We start from the raw sequence: 26,525 nt of genomic DNA on the forward strand, positions 1-26,525 counted from the left end.
AAAGAAACTATTTTCTTGCCCTTGTGATGTTAATGAGCCTAATAATTAAACCTTTATTTGATTTATGGATCTTGTCTTTAGAACTGATAATTTTTTTTTAGAACTTAGTAGTACCTTTAATGTGTTAAGATATATCCCTCAAACTGGACAAAAGGTCTATGAGTGACCCTCATTTTCTAATTTTCTGTGTACAATCCAGGAACTGGAAACAATCTGATTCAAAAGTTAATGTTATCTTTTTCTGAGCAGAAATGTGAAAAAAGCCAAGACACATTTAGTTTGTTTTTTTTTTAATAGCTTTTTTATTGATAAAACATATGCATGGGTAATTTTTCAACATTGACCCTTGCCAAAACTTCTGTTCCATCTTTTCCCCTCCTTCCCTCCACCCCTTCCCCTAAATGACAGGTGGTCCCATACATGTTAAAGTATATGTTAAAAACAATATATGTATACATATTTATACAGTTATCTTGCTGCACAAGAAAAATTGGATTTAGAAAGAAGGTAAAAGTAACCTGGGAAGAAAAACAAAAATGCAAGCAAATAATAATAGAGTGTGTAAATGCTATGTTATGGCCAACACTCATTTTCTAGTGTTGCTGGGTGTAGCTGGTTCTGTTCATTACTGATTAATTGAAACTGATTTGGATCCTCTCATTGTTGAAAGATAGCCACTTCCATCAGATCCTCATATAGTATTGTTGAAGACAACTAGTTTTTAGTTAGAAGTTAGTTTTTAATTAGAAGCTGTGTAGAGTCAAACTGCTTAGATTGATATATGTGTATATATATATATGTATATAGATATATATATATATTTTTTTAGGCAAAGAAATCCAAAGAGACAGAAGATATACCGAGTGATCCGTCCTTCCAGGATTTTGAGTACCCTAAGTATGATGATTACCGAGCAGAGGCGGTTCTTCACCAGCAAAAGAGACTGGAGTGCTATAGCAAGGCAAAAGAAGCTTATCGTATGGGGAAAAAAAATGTTGCCACCTTTTATGCGCAGCAGGTAAAATGGGTATTAGTGGGTGTTTTTTTGTTTGTTTGTTTTACTGTTGCTATTTTCTAAAATATCTTTTAGGTGAAAAAAATTTTTGTATCAATTGCTTCTGACTTCTTTGAGATGAGATAGTGGGTGGATCATGAAGAGGGAAAAGAGAGAAGGGCTCCTCAAAAAATGGAGAAGAAGCAATTTGTATAGGAGATTTGGAGAGATTCATGCTAGTGAAGTGGGTCAAAGCTTAAATTTGTGGGAAGGAGAATTTTGGAGAAATTGAGGAACATTTAAAGGGGAACAATTACTAACTAGGCTGAAGTACTGGTCCAAATTCTACTTCTGGGTTGAAAGAGAGCCAGGATAAGGGCCAATTGGAGAGGACATAAAAAAGGAGTAGAACCTGAAAAGATAATGAGAAGTAGTCACTAGACCAACTAACTAGTTAAGTGCTTAACCAGCTAGTTAAGTGGAATAGTTATGAATTCATTGATGGCATGGATTTGTGGGTGGGATGAATTGGTGGGATTTATTATGTTAGGCTTAAGGGGATCTGGTTGTGTAGCTGAGGAGTTGTTGTGTAGAGATGATATCTTATTTAGAGGTGATAATTCTGATTTTAAAAATCCTTTAACCCTTTTTCTTTTAAAGAAAGCTCAAAATTTCAACCATTATGGAGATATTCAGAGAAATTTTGCTGTGACTTTTTGTATTTTTCCCTAATATGAAGGACGGTTATTTGTATTCCAGATGTAGGATGGTCTCCCTTATGGAGAAGAAAGTGTGGAAGAGTTAGAAAACCTTTTATTCTCTTGATTGTTAAGTAGGACATTTCTAAAGCAAATAAAAATGAGGCTTCAGTGGGCAAAAAAGGAATCTGAGGTGGAAGGGTATCCCTGAGACTTCTTGGAAAGAAATTCATGGCTCTGCATGAATACTTTTTCAGAATAAATAGGATAGCTAAAAGATGATGAGGTGGGGGAGTATTGTAGATTGAGCAAGTGAACTAATTCAGGAATGAGTGCAGGGAAACATGGCATAAAGTATTTTGAAGGTCACTGACATGGAGAAAGAAAGAAACATTTTGTCCCAGACTAAAGAAACATATTGGGGAAAACAGGATAGGTCCTACAGGATTAAAGAAAGGCATTTGTTGTCCCAGTTTTTTAAAAGAGGGAAGAGAACAGATCCAGGAAAACTACACTAGGTCCGTGAGCCTTCAATTCTGGGACCATCCTACAATGGATCATCCAAGAGCAGGTTGATGGATATCTAGAAAAGGAAGCAGTGTTTGTACAAGAACCAGCAGGCCATCCCAAAGTGAGCTTCATTTCACCTTTTTTGGACAGGATCACTGAACTAGTAAATGAGAGAAAGAGTAAAGTGTTTGTAGTTTACCTGAGTTGTAGATTTGTTTTCTCGTTCATATTGTGGTGGAGATGGAGGGGTGGGTGGGTGGGTGGGCAGGCCGCAGATTCTGGTCCAGTGCCAGTGTGATGAGAGACCTGCTGTAGAGTATCCCAGGGATCTGACACTCTCCCGGCACTGTTGAACATCTCTTCATGCCTTGAGTGATCGGGTTATTTATCAGTAACTTGATAAAGGGATGACTGCTGTGCTCTTCAGATTTGATAGGTCTGCTGGAAGGGATAACAGAAACACTGACAGAATCAGGATTGAGAAAAGATCTTGGCAGACAAGAGCATTAAGTTGGACCTATTAATATTAAATTCACTGGGGACAAACACAAAATGATCAGAAAATCATTTTCATGAGTGTGTGATGGGGTGGCCAAGTTTTAGAAGACTTCAAGCTCATTCTCATGATAAAGGCATACGTTTGTATAGAGCTGTGAGGTATACTGAGGGCTTTACAGGTATTTCATGCTCCTAGGAGGTAAGTGCTTTTGTTACTCCCATTTTATAGAAGAGGAAACTGAGACAGAATAAGTGACCTGCCCAGCATCACATAGTAAGGGTCTCAAGCTGGAATTGAGTTCAAACCTTCCTGATCTCTTCTCTTGTCGGGCCTCTGCTGTCCTTTCTGGATGCCCATGTTTAAAGGAGGGCGGTTAGGGGCTGAAGGAGAAGAGTGTGGTCAGCCCAGAGAAGAGGAGACTCCGAAGGCTGTGAGTGCTCCTTGTGTGAAGGGCCTTCATGTGGTAGAGCAGGCGCAGACCAGAGTAGTGAGGAGAACGTGAAAGGAGGGCGATGGAGGCTCTAAGTCGTTAACCATCTGAGCTGTCCAGGGCAGGAGTAGGCCACAGGGAGGGACCCTGCTGGGCACGGGAAAGTGGACTTTCCTTTGTGTTTGATAAGAAGACTCTAAATAAAATGAGGAAGTTCAGTTGTTTCAGTCATGTCTGACTTTTCATGACCTCATGTGGACTTTTCAGTAGAGTGGTTTGCCCTTTTCTTCTCTAGCTCATTTTACAGAGAAGGTAATTCAGGAAAATGTTAAGTGCTTTGTCCAGGATTATGTAGCTAGTAAATGACTGAGGCTGGATTTGAACTGAGGCCCTTCTGACTCCAGGTCCTGTGCTGTATGTACTGTGCCACCTAGCTGCTTATAAACAAAAGTGTCATCTTATTGATACCTCGTATTTCCTCTCCTTTAAAATAGTTAAAAGATTTTGTTTGTTTGTTTTGAATGCCTTGTAGTTTTAGACCTGGATCTATTATTGTTTATTCTGAAAACAGAATTAACATTAATAAATATTTATTTAAAGTTGGATATTATCATCATTTATGTGATATTTTATTGAATTCTTTTTAAAATTTTTATTTATTTTTGGTAAGGCAGTTTGGATTATGTGGCTTGCTTAGGGTCACACAGCTAGGACTTATTAAATGTCTGAGGCCAAATTTGAACTCGGGTCTTCCTGACTTCAGGTTTAGTGCTCTATCTGCTACACCACCTAGCTGCCCCTATTTTATGGCATTCTTAATAATATATGTGGTATTAAAAAGCTGCCATAAAGTCCTTACCTCATTTTCTAGGAGCAGAAAGTGTCTTATCTAATCCCCAATGTAATAAGCTTTTGATATATAATTTGGTTGGAGAGGAAAGGTTATGGCAGCAACAAAATTGTTTCATTGTTCTAGTGTCTTGAGTTAAAAGACAGTTTCTTTTTTTCTTCTTTGAATTTTGTTTTTTATATCTGCTACATTTCCCAGACTATCTTTCCTCTTTGTTTTTTCAAAGAGCCATCCTGAATAAGAAGGTGGGCGAGAAAAGGTTCAGCAAAACAATAAACAGTAAACCAAATTTAATTTTGTAGTAATCCAAAGCTTAGCCATCTACCTTTATAACGAAAAGAAGTATGCCTTAATTTTTCTCTTAGGCCAAGCTTTTTGTAACTTTTTCACGTTTTCATTGTATATATTTTTTCTGTATCTACCTACTTAATTTTGTTTTCCCATAAGTCTTATCTCTTCTTTAAATTGGTTATTTTATGGCACAATAATAATCCATTAAATTCATGTATCACAACTACAGAAGTTGTTTAGTTATTTGTTATTTCGTTTATAGGACCTTTTTATCAGTGATGGTGCCCATCAATAACCTGGCACCCCAAATATGTCAACAGATATGGACATTTTGGTCACTTTCTTAGCTTAATTCCAAATTGATTTCCAAAATGATTGATCAGTCCATAGCTTTGCTAGCAGGGCATTGTTGTGCTCATCTCTTCACAGGTTCTCCACCATTGACCATCTTTTGTCTTCTTTGCCCAGTTGTTGGATATAAAGTAAAGTCTCAGAATTGTTTGATTGAATTTCTCTTATTTCTGATTTGGAGTAGTACTTTACATGGTTGTTGAGAGTTTGTAGTTCTTTTAATTATTGTTTATTCAGATCCTTTGAACATTAGGGAATGATTTTGGTCTTAATATTATTTGTTGTTTTATATATATGTATATCACATCCATCAGAGGCAGAGCATAGTGCATAGAGAGCTTTTGGAACGTTGGGCCACGAAGACTATTTTGACTTTGGTGATTGCTTCAAACCATTTTTAGTTTAAGAATTCCTTCCCTGATCATAATTGTGAAAGTTGCCTTATTTGGTTCTTTACAATGATAGGACTTTTGCTATTCAAATTACAAATTCATTTTGAGCTAATTGTGGTATATGGTGTAAGATGTAATAATATAATTTCTAGAAAACTGCTTTCTTGTTTTCTTAATAGTTCTTGACAGCATTTCTTAAATAGTTTTTATTGTTCTATTCATCAAACAATATAATATCAGAGAATATTAAATGCTGAAATTGAGGCAGATACTACTAATATTTAACCCATGAACATCTCTTCTTAAAAAACATTCCTTATTGCAGCCAGAGCCCCCTATTTATTTTAGCCATTGATTCTTTTATTATGATAGAGATTTATAGGCAACAAACAAGCGCAAGAAACTTTAGGAAGAATGTCAGCCATGTTCCTTGAGATTTCACCAGTGGCCTATGTATTTCCACTTTTATAAAGGGAAGGCCTCATGTCTAATTCTTGGGTCGGAAATATTTTGTTTCATGGGTGCAGAAGTATGGGTTTGGATTGTATCTATATGGTCTCATGCTGTTTTGCTTTCCTAATTTGTAATAAAACAATAACAACCATTAATCATTTTAAGTGAATTTTATTAGCTCACTTAAGATTTTTAGTAGTGTTTTTTTTTTCCCCCAAGTATATCTGTATATATGGGTTTTTAATTTCAGGTTCGTTTGTCTTCTATTTGAGTAGCCTTTTCTTGTGGGTCCTATTGATTTTTTTCTCATATATTGCTAAACAGAAAAAAAGCCATTTGTCTCAGCTTGGTGCTATATTTATAATTAAAGGGCAGTCTCCATGAGGAGAAGATGAGAGAAGCCAATCATCTTGCTGCCGTGGAGATATTTGAGAAAGTCAACGCTTCCCTCCTGCCACAGAATGTTTTGGACCTGCATGGACTCCACGTGGATGAAGCCATAAATCACTTAATAACTGTATTGCAGCAAAAAACTGACGGTAACTATTTAGTTCATCACTTTTCAAAAAGAAAGTGGTGATTTTGCTTATCTTTGCATATTCAAAGAGGAATTAAAGGGTCTATATTTATATGCTAATGATCACTTTGACTACAAGCTTGCATTATTTTCTTACTCAGTGACTCCTTTTTGAAAAATAATCCTTTTGGGCATACATGGAAACATTCATTATTCTTTATTTTGGCCTTCCATTGATTGCGTTTCCTATGTATTCTAATCCAGGATTTCTTAATGCTTATAAACCTATAATTCTCTGTGACTTGAAAAGAATTGTCAAAAATCTCACTCATCTTTGCTATAGTGGAAACGAAAAGGACATGACACAATTACTGAAAATTACAGAACTGTCACAAAAAGCATTTTGGAGAAACTCAGAAGTCCTTAAGGCATTGCTTTAGAACAAGCTGAGCATTTCATCTGCCCTGCTTATCTATCTTTGACTTAGGTGAATGAATTAGCTGGGTGAGGCCAGGTTAGGCAGGAGCGCTCTCACCCAGCGACCTCAGGTAGAAGTCCTAGGCCCCATGTGCCCCATGGAGCCAAACGGTACAAGCCTGGTGCTCTGAGCTCACAGCTTGCGGCCTCGTTGTGGGCAAGCTGGGCTGCCCAGAACAGGGCTGTGACAGCTCAAGGGCTGCTCACAGGCCTAGGGGACAGCTCGGGCCTATTCCCTTTGGTCACATTCGTCTTTGGTGAATCCTCCAAAGAACTTCCAAAGCCCAAACCGATGTTTGATCATTCCCAGTGCCTCAGCCCTCTTTTCTATACCAGCATGCCCAGGCCCATTTTCCAACTTCCAGAAATGACCAAATGCTGTATAAGGATCACAGCTGTTTGATTACAGGAGTGACCTCAGCCTCTGAAGAGTGGTCAGGTGACAAGGGAGACTCCGACTACATGGAGAAGTGTCTGGGTGGGGAGCTTCACCAAGGAGGCCTCTTCAGTACCTGTCTAACTTCTCCACCTATTCTTTATCCTAGTTTTTCCATGAATAAGCTATACTTTAATAATGATACTTTGTGTTTTCATTTATGTTATCATGATGTGATTGAATATTTAAAAAAACCCAAACTTACTGTTCCATTATTCACATTCATTAAAGGATTGCCTTTTCTTTTAGACTTACCCAATTCCACCACTAAAGATGAATTTTTTTTCTCCTTTGATATGGTTTTGTAGTTTTCAAACTTCTAAGTGCTTCTTCCTCTTTATCTTCTGTCATAATATGGAATTACTTAATCATACTTTTTAAACATCCTACTTTGTTCTTTCAAAAAGATATCCTTTTTTATTTCTCATGCAATTCATATAAATGTTTCCATTTTTGTTTTTCTAATAGTCTCAGAAAGGCTAAATAAGGTATGCAGGCTGAAAAATATGAATGATCCCCCAAAGAGCATTTTAAGCCATATTTGGATTAAGAGGAAGAAAAAAAAAGAACAGATCTCCTTGTTGGAAAAGATGACCTAGAGAAAGCAGATCTATGTAAATTCTAGTTTGCTATCAAGCAGGAAAATTTATTTATATTAGGATTTGGGCTATAACTTTTTTTAGGGGAAGGGCAAGATAGTTGGGGTTAACTGATTTTTCTAGGGATAGGTAGCTAGTAAATGTTAAGTTTCTGAAGCAGGATTTGAACTTAGGTCCCTCGATTCCAGGGCTGGTGCTCTATCCAACTGTGCCTTCTAGCTGCCCCTGGGGCTATAACTTTTGCATCAAAGTAATTAACATGAAGGAATCCACCATTCACTTGTGAGAATGTTGATTCCAGAAATTACAGATCTATAAGATTGCTCTTCAATCTGCAGATCTCTGCAGATTTTTTGGAATGGATTTTTTTTTTTTAATTGATGGTCTGCTTCTTATATCATACTCCTCCCTTTCCTAGGGAGTCATTGATGGATTTTTTTAAAAAGACAAAATAAAAAGAAGATTCTCGTAGGTCTTCTTTGGGACCAATCTTATATGTTGTAATTTTGTAACATTTTTTCTTTTTAAATAATTTTTTGACTACTTAATTATAATTTTTCAGTTGATAATTGTTCTTAAATTAATTGATCCCTTTTTTTAAACCTCTTTGCTTTCAGTTGAGCAAAAAAAAAAAAAATTAAGCCCATAGTTGTGTAGTTTGGCAAAACTAATTCCCATATTAGTCATATTCAAAACATCTTTTGTCTCACTTTGCATTTCAAGTTTATTACTGTTTTATCAGGAGATGAGTATTCTTTTAGATTTATCATTGGGCTTATTCTTTTGGTTTATGATTATATTGATCAGATCTAAAGTCTTTCAAAGTTGTTTTTCTCTGTGATATTGTTATTTGAATAAATTGTTCTACATCTGCATTAGGTCATAGAGGTCTTCCCAATTATCTCTCAAATGGTTTATTTCATCATTTCGGTGACCCAATAATATTCCATTAAATTGATATTCCACAATTTGTTTAACTGTTCCCCAATAGGAGAATTACTTTAGTTCTCTTTCAGTTTCCAATTTTGGCTGTCATGAAAAGATCTTATAAATATATTTGTACACATAGATCTTTTTCTTCTCCTTTTTTTTTTTTTTTTTTTTTGCCTTTTTTTGGAAGATAGACCTAGTAATAGTATAGTTGTCAAAGACCATAGTTATAAATTGTTTTTCAGAGTGGCTATACCAATTCATGGCAATACCAGCAGTACACAAGTTTGATTGTTTACTCCAAATTCCTCAAGCATTTGTCATTTTCTTCTTTGTCAGTCTTCTAGGTAAGGGGTGCAGTTTTTTAAGTTTAAGTTTCTCAAGTTATTAGTGATTTGGAACATTTTTAATATGATTTATAGCCTGGATTTCTTCCTTTGTAAATTGCCTGCTCATTTCATTTGGGAAATAGTTCTTATTCTTATAATTCGAAGTGTTTTGTTTTTTTTTTTTGTAGAATATAGTAATGCCACTTAGATAAATTGGATTAAAAATTGAGCCCAAAGAATTTTGAACAATGATTTGTAGAAGTTGTCAAAGGAGATAACTGTGAGTGCACAGGTATCTTTTTTATCTTCCTATTACCATTTTAATCAGTGACTTTGATGGTAAACATGTTTGAAGACATAAAATTGCAATCAGAACACAATCAAAAGTGAAAATTTATAATCATTAAAATTCATAATAGGAAAGAGGTGGGGAGACAAAAGCATTAAGAAAAAAAGAGAGGCTGAAATCCGTAACTTAAATTTGCATAGGATTTGTCAGCCCATAAAGTATAGGAATCTCTTTAAGATGAAATTCTAAAGATGTAACGCAGAAATAATTTCAGTAAGGGAGAAACAGGGAACTGTCAAAAGAGAATCTTATGGCTACACAGGGAACTCATTAATAATGTGAAGATAAAGCAAAGAGACAAGGATAAGTGTCAGAAGCCCTAATGTTCAAAATGAGCTTTAGTAAACAAAACAATGGTAACAATAGAAACAACGACAGCAATAGTTTAAATTGGAAAAAAACCACAACAACTGAAGAAATGTGGCAAAATCGCGAAGAACTTTAAGCATGGCTTGAATAAAGAGATACTCCTTTTCATTGAGTGTGGAACATAAATATATTATGAGACTTTTCTGATGTACTTTTGGTTTGTTGATTCCCTCCCTATTCCCTTTTAAATTTTCTTTAAAAAAAAAAAATTCCCTATATGTGATAGATTTTTGACAGTAGGCAGAATCCTAGGAGACATTGTGAGGTAGGAAAGAAGATATGACAGTGTTTTGTTTTAAAGAAAGATCATTAATAAAGGAGTCAGAAATGTACCCCAATTTTTTTAAATGAGTAAAGCCTATAAATTATAAAACAGTCAAGTGGTTTTTGATTTTTGGCCAAATACTAGAATATTATTAAGGAATAGCTTATGAACATTTAGAAAAGTGTAGGCTGATCATTGACTCATATGTAGAACTGGAAGAGAGTTCATTTAGTCCAACCTGCTCATTTTATAAGTGAGTACACTGAAGCCCAAGGAAGATAAATCCTTAACCAAGGAGTTTATTAAATAGAAGAGTGACATGGTCAGACCTATGCTTTGGAAGCTCTTTGGAGCTCTGGGGAGAATGAACCAGGGAGGGAAAACTTGAGTCAGAAAGGCTGTTAGTCTAACTGTGTTATACTTAAGAGATGTTTGTTAATTGATTGGTATGAGTTTTGTTTAAGTATCGAAAAGAATCATAGATCCAAGTTCAATTTAGCACAGACTATCCGTGTTGAGTTGGGCCAATTAAACCTCTCAGGATTTTGATTGTCTCGTCCTTAAAATGAGTTAGAGTAATTCTCATTCTAAATCTAAGATCCTAATACAATATATATATTTTTTTAAACACTGGGTCTCTCTATCTTTATCAGTATGAAAGTACTGGGCTCATTTCCATTATTAATTTCTTAGGCAAATAAAAATCATGAGAAAAATGTGAGTGACAAATATATAGAGGACTGAATCAAATTTATAAGAATATAAGCCATTCCCAGTTGATAAATGGTCAAAGGTTATAAACAGTCAATTTTTAGATGGAGAAATCAAAGCTATTTATAGGCACATGGGGAAGTGCTCTAAATTACTTGATTAGAGAAATGCGAATTAAAACAGCTTTTTAGATGCTGCTTCATAGCTATCCAATTAACTAGTAATAATAGTACTGATCAAGTGTTGGAGAGGATGTGGGAAAATTGGGACAACGCACTGATCCAACCATTTTGGAAAGAAATTTGGAACTATACTCAATGGATTATAAAATTATGCATATGCATACCTTTTGATCCAACAGTATCACTACTAGGTCTGTATTCAAAAGAGATCATGTGCAAAAATATTCATAGCAGCCCTTGTCGTGGTAGCAAAGAATTAAAAATTGAGGAAATATCCTATGCCTGAACAAACTGTGGTATATTGTAATGGAATACTATTGTGCAATAAGAAATGATGCACAGGCAAATTTCAGAAAAAGCTGAGAAAGTCTTGTACAAACTGATGGAAAGTGAAATGAGCAAAATCAGGAAAACATTGTAAACAGCATCAGCAATACTGAGTGATGATCAGCTATGAATGACTTGGCCCTCCCTTCTCATTGAAACAATGATTCAAGACAAGTACAAAGGATTCGTGAAGGAAAATGCTGTTTACATCCAGATAAAGAACTGGTTCGTTCTTTTGTTGTTGTCGTTTTCCTTTTGACCTGTTTCTTCTTTCACAACTGTAATATGGAAACATATTTTATATCATAGCGCACACCACACACATACATATTACACTATAACAAACTGTCTACTATCATCAGAAGAGAAGAGGGGGGACAGAGGGAGAGAGAAAAATTTGGAACTCAAAATCTTACAAAAGTGGATGCTAAAAAATTTCTTGATATGTAATTGGGGGGAAATACCATTTAATTTTTTTTAAGAAAAAAGTAAATGAGTTGAACTGAAAAATGTGAAATTCATCTGTGTGTGTTTGCCCCTTAGTGTAACTCACTAAGGACTGTGAAAATCTAGAAGAACTGGCTCAGACAAACAATTGAATTCCATTTCTATCTCTCTTTCTGAAATGCGCTCTCCCCAACCTATGACATCTTGTATTTCTTCAGGTGCTGCTTTCTGTGTGAAACCCGTTGCAATCCATTTCCTTCCTTTGCTCCCCTTCCCACCTTCTCAATTCAGTCTGCCAATTTTGTTATCTACATCTGTCTGTTTTGTCCCTCCATCCATCCATTCATCTATCCATCTATCCAGCATCTTCCCTGCATACATTGTAAAGTACTTACATTCCCTAAAGGCAGGAAGTGTTCCACTTCTGCTGTATGTCCTCACAAACATTGCACAATCTGTGGCATATAGTAGACACTTAATAGTTGTTGCATAATTGATTGAATCTTGGCAATACAGGCTTAATCAATCAGCTAAACATTTCTTTGTACAATGAAAACAAGAGGGGGAAGGGAATACTTCACCAGAAGATGGAGTTAGACCAAGTAAGAATATGATAGGACACCAAATAGGCAGGTAAACCCTGGGAAAATGAGTCCAGGAGTCCCAGGATTGTGGGAGAAGGAGAGAAAATTAGTTCCTAGTAGATAAAAAGTTAGGGCCTGGACTTGGGTTTTCATTGGTACAGAGCAGCATTTCTTAAACTTTTTCCAATCCCTTTTCATCTGAAAAACTATTATGGGTATGTAGATACATATATTATATGGTATGTAGGTGTACAAATCAAACATTTACAGATAATAAATCATTTCTCACTTCACTCAGGAGGCTCCAGCTGGAGTGTAAACCTGAGGATGTGGCGATAGAGCGGAGCCTGGGCCTAGTGTCTTGAGTCGGACACTTACTGGCTGTGGAACCCTGGGCTAGGCACATAATCCTGTGTGCTCAGTTTCCCTATGTTTAAAATAGTGATGATTATAGCACTTGCCCCCAGACTTGCCGTGAGGATACCTAAGCCAATAATAATGAGCACAGTGCCTGGCTCATGGTGTGGTATAGACACTAGCTGCTGTTATTCCACTAAAGATGACTCGGAGAACAAAGGACTGGTCTTAACTCGAGAAAGCTTAGATTCAGGTCCTGCCTCTGAACCGTGACGGACTCCCTTTCAGTGGCCTAATGTCAGCGACCTTTAAAAAACAACAACAGGTCCTGGCACAGTCCAAGGGATCCCTTGGAGTGCTGCTATTAATCAGAGCAGTCCCCATGTTCCTGACAGGTGCTATAAATCTGTTGTGTCTGATTCTTGTGACCCCATTTGGGGGTTGGAACAGGTGTTGGCCAGCTTACCTCTGGGAATAAGTAAGTGATGCTCCTTCACTTCAGAGCCAAGGGGAAGAAGAGAGGGTTTAAGAAGGGATAATAGAATGACCTCTCCTTTATTCTTTGATTTTGTGTGAAGATTCACTGTACATGGAATTTGGATAAAACATGCATTATTTTAGTGCAATTATTGGGGAGGGGGGTTTGTAGGCATTATTACACATCTCAGTAATTTAGGAAACAATTTTTAGATCCGTAAGTGTAGATCTGTTATATCTATTGAGAGCTCCCCTATAAGAGTGCATTTTAACGGTTGTCATTCCTTTTGTAACAGAGCATAAGCAGAATGGTGGTAAACCATATCTCTCTGTGATTACGGGAAGAGGAAACCATAGCCAGGGAGGAGTTGCTCGAATCAAACCAGCAGTCATTAAATACCTCACAAGCCACAACTTCAGGTGAGCTTAGATTTCTGTTACAGATAATGAAACTTAGTTATGCCATCAGGTAAACACCGATATTTGTTCAAAACAGGTGCTTGCAATACTTAATTGATATTAACTAATCCTATCAAACCTCCCTCCCCAATAATTGCCACAAATTATGCATATGAATAAGGGCAGGAGTTTATATATGTTTTTATATTTCATCGCTCTTCCATTTTTAGCCAAACTGCAAATTCAAGAACATATATGTTGTTTTGAGGTAGATTGTAATCTTTTGTACAGAAATGTTTTCTATCATGAAAAATTAAGATTGTACCTCATTATTTAGATTTGCTCATTGTTTTTCCTATATTTTGAATATTACGTATTTATTGACTGAAATGGTGAAAAAAGATGAAAAAACGTACTTAAAAGATACATTTTCAAATTAGCACATTCATCAGTGTGGTAAAATTGTCATAGTTACTTCTTTGTAATAAAAATGCCATATTTGTACTAATACTACACATAGTATTATTACACATCTCAGTAATTTAGGAAACAATTTTTATAATTGTTTTATGTAATACTTTAATGTAATAATTACATAGTATTATAATTATAATTATATATATAATTATAATTATAAAAATAATACTATGTAATGTAGAAACATTCATTTTGAAGGTGAGAAGTAATATTTTAGAATTAATTTTGGAAAAGGAGTCATCCAGCCAATACATGGTATCGTTAAATAAGAATCTTTCTTACTGACTAATGCTACTGTTTACTTTTCTGTTGAACAAAGTTCAAGTTCAGCAGGATCTGAGGACTTTATTACTTTCATCTTCCTGCTAGCATTGACCTTTCCTCAGCAACTTCTCCTGAGGACTGACTTACCTCTTATTTGCAGACAGTTTAACTACAGATAGTAATGATCTTATCCTTAAGAAAGCAAGTGCCTGTTTATTCCTTCCTGAATGTAGAGATATTGGCCTTGGTAGTTGAGAAAGCAGGATTCAGACTTGATAGTTGAAAAAGTAGAGCTTAATTAGCAGGTATTCTGGTAGAGATGCTCCTTCTTTTTCTGAATTGTATTTAATTTGACATTAAGTTACAGGGACTGATAGCAAACAGTCAAAATTAATGATCTTAGAATCATAGAACTTGATGATTTGAAAGGAACCTTAAATTTAGGTCATCTAAGTCTTCACTTTTTACATACAAGGAAAATATCCGGTGAATTTAGTGGGTTAGGGAGTGGATTCTGAATACCTTCACCCCTTGTTTGAGATTCTTTTGTGGTTATACCCTTAATATCTTGAGTAGAGGTAGTTTCAGATGAAATTAATAAGAATATACATTTTAAGTCTGTTATAAAGCTGTGTTTTGAATCTATTCCTTCTTGTTTTACAGGTTCTCTGAAATTAAACCAGGGTGCTTGAAAGTTTTACTGAAGTAAACAGCTGATTTTTGTTGTTTTTGTTAAAACTTGTACTGAAACATTTGCAACATTTGAAATTGACTTTACTGTTATACAAATATTTCCTTGGGAATACTTTCCACTTTTACAACGAAATAATTTGTGATGTTTTTCAGAACTTGAAAGAATCTTACTTTTTTACTAAGTCTAATGCCAAATATGTTGCCTATCAAAGATGAAAAAAAAATACAGCATCCTTATTGATTACAGAATTTTAAAGAAAGCTATTATTGATTATCGTTTAAAAGTTTGGTGTCCCCTCAATTCTTCTTTCGGATAGAAAATTAAAACTTTGTATTCCTATTTTAACATTTACACAGTACTAAAGACTTCCAGGTAATGTGGAGAATACTAGAAGGCATAATTTCCACTTGTCAAAGTCTTATTTAGAACAAACATATTTGAATTTGATACATGAGTCAAGCATCTTCTTTGCTGTTGTCATTGTGTCCTACCATATACCAAATGGGGCAAAGGGGGACTACTGTTATTTTTTTCTGACTTGTGGGACCTCCTTTGCCTTTTTCCTATGTGTACCATGTATGAAGAGAGAGTGGGGAGAGGGGGAGGGAGCTTACAGGGTAGGTTTCAGTTCAGTTCTTAATCCCCCTCTTTCACCCACCCCCCGCCACTTCCCATCAATCTTATATTCTCCTCTGCACCAATTTTGATAAGGCAGAAACATTAAAGAAATGTTTAGACAGACCATGTGATTGGGAGATATTCTTTATTGCTTAAATAGAACGGATCCCTTAAACTTAGTATTAAGTATCTTCATTTATGTTTGATATGGATAATGTCTAAATTGTAATAGGTTGAAATCCTGTTTCCCAGCCTAAATTTAGAAAACATTCTTAACTGAATGATTTAAAGGAAAATGCTAAAGCTAAAGTTTTAACCATATTAAACATAAACTTCAGTGTTTTCTCAAAGGAAAATTCTATAGATTTGCTCTGCTCAGTGGACTAGTTGTACATACATACTTTTGTTTCTTTGTATTTCCATTATGCTGCACATTTTTGAGCTGAGAAAATTTAAATGTAATTTTCCTTATGAAATTTATTCCCCATTATAACATCTTTAAAAAAAATTATTGTAGCATAATAAGTAGGTTTATTGTTTTAAAAAATATAGAATAAATTTTTATATTTTTTTGGTGGGGGGGAAAAGATTTGACTCTAAAAGGTAGAAAATATTTTCCACATTTATTTAGCAAACTAATTTTTTAGCTTGAAATATGAGATCAACAATTCAGGACTCACCTTTCAGGTACTACTTTACTATAAGAAATTCCCAAAATTTATAACTATATCTGCAAAAAGAAGATACATTTTAATAAAAACAGATCCCAGGAGCATCTTGAAGTATTTTTTTAAGATAAAAATACACGTACTATGAATGCATGCTTTTTAAAGGAAAACCTTACTTGTGAAGTTGTATTTTCAGAAAAAAAAAAATCTGAGTTTATGTACAGTATCAGAAACATTTTTAGTAGTTGCCTCTAAAGTATTTTTCACATGATTACATTTTAAACAGTTTTATAATTTGTTAAAATCTGAAGAGATATTGGTAATTTAGTTTATGGTCTTTGTCCTATGTAAAGAGCTGTACGTGTAAAAATAAAACCTAGCTTTTTCCACAATTACTGCAAAAGTGTGATTGTTAACGAAGCCAACAAAATATGTATGTTAGTAAGAAAGTTTAAGGGGTGTCTTAAAAATTTGAATTGAGACATATTAATAAATGAGCCAACTGAGTACTGGAGCTTATGCAACTTTCTGCTCAGTTCTTTAATTTTATATTAGGAGACCCAGTGATAAAATAATTTAGTTGATCACTTGAGTTAGAATATATCCACTGTGTCTTCACTATGAGTAGAGGTGTGGACAAAGTGATCTAAAGGCCACATGATACATTGAAGTAAAAAAAAAAAAAAAAGCCAAATTGTTGTTATCTTGGGGTTGTACATTGGTAGCTTGAATCGAATACCTTATTTTTGTTAAAAATGGTGGGGCTTTGCCCTTGATTATTAAAGATGCACCCTGGAATTTTTAATCATTGATGGTTTATCCATAAAAATATTTTTATTCCAAATTTCCCCCACTCAATTATCCCCCATTCCCCACCCCAATCCCACACTTCTTGGCATACTTCTGAACAACCTCTCTTACAGTTGATGTGTGCTCAGGAGACAAAAACTAAATTAATTTAGGCAAAACATAATTAGCAAAGAAAATATTACTTCCCCCTCCCAACCATAGAATAACATGCCAAAGAGAGTCAATTTGGGGATTATCTACTGTTTTGTGTGTTGGTTTATCTGTGCCATAGTTCATTGACTGTCTTAAAAAATTTATTTTGTGTTTGGTTCTATTTAGTTTCATCATTGATTATGTACTTCGAGTGTAACCTTGACCAATATTTAACAAGAAATAGATATTAGAAATGATTTCTTAAAAAATAGAATTTTTTTCCCCCCAAATGAGAAATGATAGCACGTTTTATCAGAATTTTTCGCCATTGCATGGTTGCCTACATATTAGTTGTTTTTAAAGCTTTTCCTTGCTGTTAAGTTCATTGCTCAGGTTGATAAAATCATCATTTCTTTTAAAAATAGAATTTGTATAGATTATGTGAATGAGTGCATCACAGGAGTTGCAAAACACTCTGAAGGCATAGCTTGAGATTTCTTTCTGCTAGTCTTTTTGAATTCAATTCTTTCCTATGGTTGGCAAAGGACACCTGCCCCAGCAATGGTAGAAAATTTTTGAGGTGGTGGAAAATGGAAATCTTTGAAACTCAGGAAATTGCTCCGACAATGTTCTGCATGATCTAAATTTATGAAAGTGACCACAAAAATGTAGTATGCTTTTTCCTATGTGCTTTTCATTGGATACAATTCTTGTGTGTTAACACTCTATTTTGCTTTGTGATGGGGATAAAATTTATTAACTATTGTACAGTGGTTTAATCTTTGTTCATCTTTATTTTCATGGTGAAAAAATAGACCTAAATGTTTGTATGGTATAAAGTGTCATATAAAGATCTAATATGAGTCTACATAGTCTATGTTAATGGTGCTTATATATCCTTTAAATGTAATTCAGGTTTGCAGAGTATCAACACGGAATTAATGAAGAACAAGGCTAGAACCACATCAGTATCTTGAAACTTTTTTTTTAATGCCTTCATGTTGGATGCCAAGTTTGTTTTTATTCTTCTAAACATGAACTTTGGATTCTGTGTCAAGTAATGGGCTTGCTATTGATGAGTAACTGAAATAACTGTGAAAAATCTCATTGAAATAAAACATTGCAGCTAAGGTTATTAAGATCAGTTCATTGGAGAACATATTTAATTTTTTCAGACAGTATATCAGAAACTGTATTATAGAGAAAAGTGTAATTTTGTTGTTAACTGTAATTTTTTTATTGAAAGACTTTTTATAATTTTGCTTTTAAAATTTCTATTGAAAAGAATTTGCAAATTGTACATCTAGTTTAATAAAGTACTTTAAACATAAACCTTTGTGTTGTGATAGTCTTTTATTGGCAAGACTAAGTAATTCTTTAATTAATTCAGAGTCCAGTCATTAGGTATTCATTAAGCAACTGCTTTATGCCATTGTGCTATACATTGTGGAGATATAATTAAAGATTATGAGGAGCTTACACTAATGGGGGAGATAACAAGTACTTATATGAATATATGTGACATAAATATAAAGTGAATAAATAAGATACATACACTCAGACTTAGAGCTTTTAAGGGAAAGATGGTGATTCAGTTGCCTCTAAAAGAAGGAGCTGTCCTCTGTGGTGTGATGGTGAGAAGGGGAACATTCCTGGCATGGGGGGACCTATGCCGACAGAAAGGGGAGTGTAGTGTTGGAGGAGTAGAGAAGGTGGGAGGAGGAAGGATGTACGGGGAGGATGGAGAGAGCGTGGGTCAGCTTTGCTGGGGCTTCCGGAGGCAACTGAAGAGGTTTTATTGTATCAAAGTCATCAATTGGGAGATAATGGAGTTGATTGAATAGGGAGTCAGATTATTATTTGGGCTACGTACGTACTTCCTCTGCCCATGTAGATTGCAGTTGGTTCTTCATCTTTAGAAAGTGAACTTGATGAGAGTCTGTGGTCACAAATCACTTTTTGGGCTTAGCGAGGCTGGTTCTTATACCATCAAAACTTATAATTTGATACTTTGAACCATTAGAACTTCTGGTTGTATAAAATTTGAGAATTTAGGGTCATTCTCAGTCCATTAGCAGATACTGGAAAAGTAGAGGAAGAAGTGCAATTCAATTTAACGAGCATTTATTAAGGTTGAGTGTTGTGGAAAGTGCTGGGAGATAAAACGATGAAAGTCTTTGCCCTGTCTAGGAGCTTAAATTTGACTTGGCAAATACAAAACATAACCAGATAAATACAAAATAGAAGCAAATCATTTTGACAAGGGGTGTAGTTGACAAAATCTGGGTAGTTGGGAAAATCCCCCATGTAGAAGGTGGCACCTAAGTTGAGTTTAAGATCCTGCACTATTTCAAGCGAGAATTGAACAAGTAGGACATTTCAGTCAGGAGGCACTTGTGATGCAAAAAAAAATAAATAAATAAATAAATGAGCAAAATCAACAAAATTGACCTAGCACAACCTGCTTTCTTTTTGTGATACAAAATCCCAAGATCTCTTACTATCCTATTCCAACTGATGTTCCCAAGACAAGAGAAATATTATGTTATTGCTTTGGCTCAAGTCATGAAAGCAAAACAGAAAGAGGAGGCAAAGTTCTGTCACAAATTGCTGCCAAAGCACACCTTCATTAGTCTCCAGTCAGATGTCTGCTCAAGGTGATGGGGTACCGGCTTTTAGATAGTATGGATTAGTTGTTTTCAACTATGCTTGCTTATGTTTCTGTATTGCTGGGTGGGTGACATTTAGGGGGTTCGAATAATTGAAGTACATACCATTTTAATAACTAAAAGAATTTATGTATCTCTTAAAGTATAACATCCCATAGAATAACTCAGTCTTCTGACATGGTCATAAGTAATATGAAATGTTAAATACTAAAGCTGTATTGTGTATTTTATTTGGAAAACAATTCAATTTTATCTCCTGAACGACATGGCATGCAGATGTATAAACTATGAAAATCCTCCATTTAAAAATTACCTTTTTAAATGTAAAGGTTTCAAGAAGAAAGCTGAAAAGTTTCTTTTTTAAAAATGATTTATAGGATTTCTTCTACCTTAGTTGTGTGAACAAACTAACCAAAGAGACCAAAAAGACATTTTAAGTAGTGTGTCTCCTATTAGTTGGCTAATTGATTTTTTATTTTTATTTTTACATTGCCTTTTCCTCCCCAAATAATTTTTTCTTCTCTTCTCTCCCATCCCTTGCCTTTTCCTCCCCAAATAATTTTTTCCTCTCTTCTCTCCCATCCCTTGTAATGAAAAAAAAAATTTTTTTTTGGTGGGGGAGAGTTTGATCCATTTAATTAGCAGAACTAATACCAATTTATAAAGGGCTTTAAAAATGCATACTTGAATTTTAAAGGCTACAGTCAATTAACATATTAATGTGTAATAAAGAGTAGATATGCCTTTATAGTCTTTTCACCTTTATTACTTTTCCTTCAATATTGGATCTTCTAGTATCAAGGCTGGCTAGTATCCACCATTATGCCCAGTCCCAAAGCAGTGTAACAAAGTCGTTTAAAAGACAGAGATAGAGAGCAAGGCAGAGGGAAGAGAAAGAGAGAGACAGACAGAGAGAAAGACACACACACACACACACACATACACAGAGAGGGAGGGAGAGGAGAGAGGAAATTCAGAGTTAATTGATTTGTAAAAAAAAAAAAAATACTGAACTTAATCAAAAAAAAGTATTTTCCAAACAACAGAAAAGGGAAATCCATGAATCTGAATTTCTATGGCATACAGCTTGCTTTCTTTGTGTAGATATCTACAAAACTTGATGTGGGCTAGCTATGTGCTTCAGTGGATAGATTGCTGGGCCTGGAGTCAGGAAGATGAGTTTTCCTGAATTCAAATCTGGCCTCAGACCCTCCTAACTGTGACCCTCAGCAAGTCATTTCAAGTGAGAGCTGAAGAGGGAGAGCATTTCAGTCATCAGGGACTTTAGGTAGATACGAAAACTAATGCAAGCAAATCCTGTTTGCCTCTGTTTCCTCATCTGTAAAATGACCTGAACAGGAAAGTGTCAACCCCCCTCTGGTATCTTTGCCAAGAAAACCTCAAACAGGGTCACAGAGACTGTGTCGCCTCAACACCACAAAGCCCAACATACAACTTTCAATGCTGTCTTGTTTGTATATCTTGGATTTTCATCTGTTCTTTGCAGTAAATAAATACTTCAGTTCCCTCTTTTAAAAAAATAAAAACACCAGCAACTCTATTGCTAGTTCCCTTTTACTCCTTTTATTTAGAGGGGAGGAAAAAAAAATGTAAGAAAAATAAAGCAAAACATTGTTCAACCATTACCCAATTCCCTCAATTCTTTGCCACCAGAAAAGAATTGATTTTTTTGCACATATAGGTTATTTTCCTTTTTCTTTGATCTCTCTGGGCTACAGACCTACTAGGTTATTGCTGAATCCAAGGGCCTGCACAGTTTTACAACCCTATGTGCATAGTTTCAAATTATTTTCCAGAATGGTTAGATCCATTTATCATTCCATCAATAGTGCGTTAATGTCCCATTTTTTCCCACATTCCTTCCAACATTTGTTATTTTCCTTTTCTGTCATAAAAACCTATCTGGTAGAAGTGAGGTGGTACCTCATAGTTGTTTTAATTTGCATTTCTCTGATCGATAGTAATATAGAGCATTTTTTGGATATGATTATGGATAGGTTTGATTTCTTCCTCTGAAAACTATAGGTTAATATCTTTGTCTATTTATTAATTGTGGAATGGCTTATAAACTTGACTTCATTTTTCTACATATTTGAGAAATGAGGCTTTTATCAGAGAAACTTCCTATGACATTCCTCCCCAGTTTCCTACTTTCCTTCTAATCTTAGCTGCACTGGTTTTGCTCATGCAATCCCTTTTTAATTTAATGTAATCAAAATTGCCCATTTTACATCTTGCATTGCTCTCTATCTCTTGTTTGGTTATAAATTCTTCCATTCTACATAGATCTGATAGGTAAAATATTCCATATTTCCCTAATTTACTCATTGTATTACCTTTTATGTCCAAATCATGTACCTATTTTGACCTTTTCTTGTTATAGAGTGTGAAATATTGGTCTACCAAACTGCTTCCCAGTTTTCCCAGCAATTTTTGTCAAATAGTGAGTTCTTGTCCCCGAAGCCGGGATCTTTGGGTGTACCAAACACTAGAGTAATATCATTTACTATTATGTTTTGTGTATCTTTATGATATATTCCTTTGTTTCTTAACAAGTACCAGATTGTTTTGTCCATGACCACTGTGTAATACAATTTGAGACCTGGCATTGTGAGGTTACCCTCACTACTTTTTCCCCATTGAATCCTTTGATATTCTTGACCAGATGAATTTTTTTAATTATTATTTTTTCTAGCTCTGTGGAATTCCTGCTGCAGTTTTCAAGGTTATCTTGATCACCCCATTGAATTGAAAATCCAATAAATTAGAGTCACAATTTATTGTCTTTCATGCAATTGTCAGGGCAATTTTCTGACCAGCAGAATATCTCCATGTATGTCTCAGAAATAAACAGATATGATCAGGTAGCTTTCATATATTCTCAAAAAGTAATCAAGACACTTTTTCTTTTCTTTTTTTTTAGCTTTTTATTTTCAAAATACATGCATAGATAGTTTTCAACATTGACTGTGCAAATTCTTGTGTTCCAAATTCTTTTCTCCCTCCCTTCCCCTCACCCCCTCCATTAGATAGCAAGTAATCCAATATAAGTTAAACATGTGCAATTCTTTTATCATCTTTTCATATTTATCATGCTGAACAAGAAAAATTAGATCAAAAAGGAAGAAAAAAACATGCAAGAAAACGACAAAAGTGAAAATACTATGTTGTGATCCACACTCAGTCCCCATAGTCCTCTCTCTGGGTACAGATGGCTCTCTTCATCACAAGTCCTTTAGAAATGAAGGCAATTATTTCTGATTTAACATTTACATGTAAAAGATTACAATTCAGTATACAACCGTAAAGATCATAGGAATCAGCAGACGTTCTCACATGTGGGTTAAGCAGAAACTCGAGAAAAATTGATCAGGATGGCCCCCTGGATACTGGATTTTCTTTCCTCTCTGGGATTTCATGCCTTTCCCTACTTGACCGATGTCTCATTTTCTGCCTTCTTTTGTAGATGTAGTAGCCACTAAATGTAGATGTCCTCCAAAGCTCTGTCCAGGGCTTTCTTTTCTTTTTTCTTTTTTTCTTTTCTATCTATTCTCTGTTGATTTAATCATCTCCCTAATGATTTCAAGTATCATCTCTATGGAGGTCATTCCAACCCTGGTCTCTCTTCCAGAATTCCAGCATCAGCATCTGCTTTTTGTACATTCGCAACCAGATGTCCTGGATCAGATAGCAAACTCAGTACGTCCAAAACAGAACTCATTATCTTTGGTCCCAAATCCTCAGTTTTTCTCAACTTGCTTATTACTTTTGAGATTACCACTATCCTCCCACTTGCTCAGGCCCTCAACTTCTGACCATGGCATCCCACCACTCAAGAAATTCAGGCGGTTCTTCATTACCTTCAACTTCAAATGGAAAGAATTTTGTCACTCAAATCTCCTCTCCATTTCCTCCTTTTCTTCCTTACCAATCTTCTCTCCATTCTATTGCCCTTTTGTATCCTGTGGCCTTGTCTACACAGGCTAACTTGTCGTTGCTCTCCATCTCCTGTATTTGGGCCTTTGAATGAGCTAATTCCTCAAGTTTGGGATGTTCTCCCTCCCAGCCTATCAATTAGAATCTCTGGCTTCTTTTAAGATAGCTTAAGCATGCCCTATTCAGAGGCTTTTCCTAGTCTTTTCAGTTGTTAGTATTGTTTCTAAGATTTCCCTCCATTGATTCTGTATTTATCTTGTATGTTCTTTTTTAGAGATCTAAGGAGGGGGAAGAATGGGGGCTTTTTAGCACAGAGCCTGCACACAGTAGATACTTAATGAATGCTTATTTTCATCTATTTGGTTGGTAAGGAAGAACATTTTATTTTACTTTAAATAAAGAGGTTCCCCCTCCTCCTCCCTCTTTTTTTTTTTTTTTTCTACCAGGACTATCAGATAAACGTGTTTTCTAGAGTAGCAGTAGTAGAGACTGGCATTCATATAATTCTAATATTAAAAAAGTACTTTAGAAAGACATATTTAATATTTAGTAATTAGTACTTAATTATAGATAGCATTTCATGTGGTGCACGATGTGGTGCAAAGTATTTTACAAATAATTCTTTTTATCCTTATCACAAACCTATGAAGTAATTATTATTATTATGCAATTTTTATAAGCAAGACTCAGAGTTAAGTGACTTATCCAAGGTCATACAAGAAGGGACAAGACTTAAATCTTCCTGAATCTGTCAAAATCTCCAAGTTGTGGTGACATCGGTGGTGATGCTGTTGCTTGACATCCCAGGATTCACAGGTGTTATACTAAATTATACTTAGTATACTTATTTACAATGTTCTACTAAGGAATACTAAGATTGGATCATGATTACTTGCTGACCTTTGAGTGTTATTTTTTCTATAAATACCTATAATAGCACTCTATAAGAATGCAAAACAATATTTTGTTGTGATTTAATTAGATTCCCATCATGATTTTTATAATTTGTTGGAAAGGCGCTTTTCCCCCTCTGGTCTGCAGTTTGGATATCTCCCTGTTGAGAAAATTCTAAGAGTTGTCTAAGGGACACAGAGTCGTTAAACAGATTTCTAAGACCACCCAACTACTATGTGTAAGAGGCAGGAGTTGAAGGTCAAGTGTTCCTGGTTGTCCGAGGGCAGCCAGCCTTCTGTTTCCTACTATGGCCACTGAATATTTCACCCCTTCATGTCCAGGCTGGTTTTTGAATTGTTATAATAGCAATAGCACTTGCTTGCGTTCTGATATCTATCAGCTTTTGGAAAACTATCTCATAATTAATTAATGAACTAGGATGGGATGTTCAGACACAGGTGAGACATCGAGTCACTGTCACTTTGAACAAATAGCTTTGCCATTGGACCTTTCCTTCCTCATCTGTACCATGACGGAGTTGGACAAAAAGCTCTATAAGATCTGTTTAATCCTCTAATTCTTTGATTTTGTCATTGTTCAGAATTGATTTCATTGATGTAGGGATTTGGGGGTCAGGTAACTCCTACCAAGTCAGATCAGCAACTTAATAATATTTAGATATTATCTAGAGCAATGGGGTCAAACTAGACATTGCATGTTGACTTAAAGAACCACAGATTACTATTACCCATGTTTTGTTGCATTTTAATTTATTTTGTTAAATATTCCCCTGTCACATTTTAATTAGATTAAGGTACTTCTTGGGAGTATTGCAGGCCCGTGTCTTGCCTTTGAGGCCTTTGACCTGAAGCACTGAGAAGCTAAAATATACCCGAGGTAAGACGTGAATGCAAGTTTTCCTGATTCTGATGCTGTCCATTATGCCAGAGTCTCTGATGGTTTTTTTAACAGTTCTTGCGAAAGGTTTGCTTTAGGGGACTGAAGACAGGCTTAAAGTTTGATGTACCTAAAGTGAATCTTGTTCATTTTAGGCATGTCAAATAGTTTATTGATCAAAAAAGACCCTCTCTATTCAGCCACCACTTGTTTAATAGGACAGGGGGTGATAGCATCTGAATTATCTAAAAATTGAGAGTTCATTCATTCATTCATTTTCTTTACTACATTCTTTCTACCACTAGAGGTCAGAAATTAACCCCTGAGAATATTCCATCTTCTGCTCAACCATCATCCCTGGCAGCTGTCAATCTTTGCAGTCATTCATGCTAGTCAAGTATTTTTGAGGGTTAAGCAAAGGTGAAGATAATTTCCCAGGTTTTTTTATACTATTACAGTCACTTCCCTCAACTCTAACCTTGAATCTCAGGATTGCATTAATTCCCTCATTTTTAATATGTAAACATTTCCAAATATTTAATTTAAGTGAATATTTTGGATGTCAAGATAATAGTCAAGTTCAAGTTAATAAGCATTTATTAAGTGCTCACTGTGTGCTGGACACTGTGCTAAGTAAGCCCTATAACAATAATAACAATGAGAACATACCTTGGACATCACCTTTTCTTTCTTTATAATTGGAAACTGAAGAAAAAAAAATTGAATATAAATTTTTTTCAGTTATATTTTTAAGAAAAAAGTTACAACCCAGATAACTTTTTTTAATTAAATCTTTTTATTTTCAAAATATATGCATGGATAATTTTTCAACATTGACCCTTGCAAAATCTTGTGTCCCAAATTTCTTCTTTTTCCTCTAAACCCCTCTCTTCAATGTCCAGTAATCCATTATATGTTAAACATGTTAAAATATGTTAAATCCAATATATGTATTTTTACATTTTTAAGCAATTTATACAATTATCTTGCTGCATAAGAAAAATCAGATCAAAAAGGAAAAAAAATGAGAAAGAAAACAAAACGCAACAAACAACAAAAGGAGTGAGAATACTATGTTGTGATCCAAACTCAATTCCCACCATTCTCTCTCTGCATGTAGATAGATGCCTCTCTCTATCACAAGATCAATAAAACTGTCCTGAATCATCTCATTGTTGAAGAGAGCCACTTCCTTCAGAATTGATCATCATATAATCTTTTT

The 26,525-nt window shown here is 35.0% G+C and overlaps 1 protein-coding gene across 1 annotated transcript in view; it reads left to right on the top strand.

Annotated features, from left to right (window-relative positions):
• The window catches only part of N4BP2 (NEDD4 binding protein 2), a 56,308-nt gene extending 38,090 nt beyond the window's left edge, over positions 1-18,218 (top strand). The window contains exons 13-16 of the mRNA XM_051964387.1: positions 830-1,018; positions 5,839-6,007; positions 13,121-13,244; positions 14,628-18,218. Coding sequence (XP_051820347.1) covers positions 830-1,018; positions 5,839-6,007; positions 13,121-13,244; positions 14,628-14,673 — 528 coding nt within the window. The 3' untranslated portion in view covers positions 14,674-18,218. The remainder of the gene's footprint in view (positions 1-829; positions 1,019-5,838; positions 6,008-13,120; positions 13,245-14,627) is intronic.
• Positions 18,219-26,525: the final 8,307 nt, after the last annotated feature.

The sequence above is a fragment of the Antechinus flavipes genome, chromosome 6 (assembly GCF_016432865.1).
Source record: "Antechinus flavipes isolate AdamAnt ecotype Samford, QLD, Australia chromosome 6, AdamAnt_v2, whole genome shotgun sequence".
In the NCBI taxonomy this organism is placed as follows: domain Eukaryota; kingdom Metazoa; phylum Chordata; class Mammalia; order Dasyuromorphia; family Dasyuridae; genus Antechinus; species Antechinus flavipes.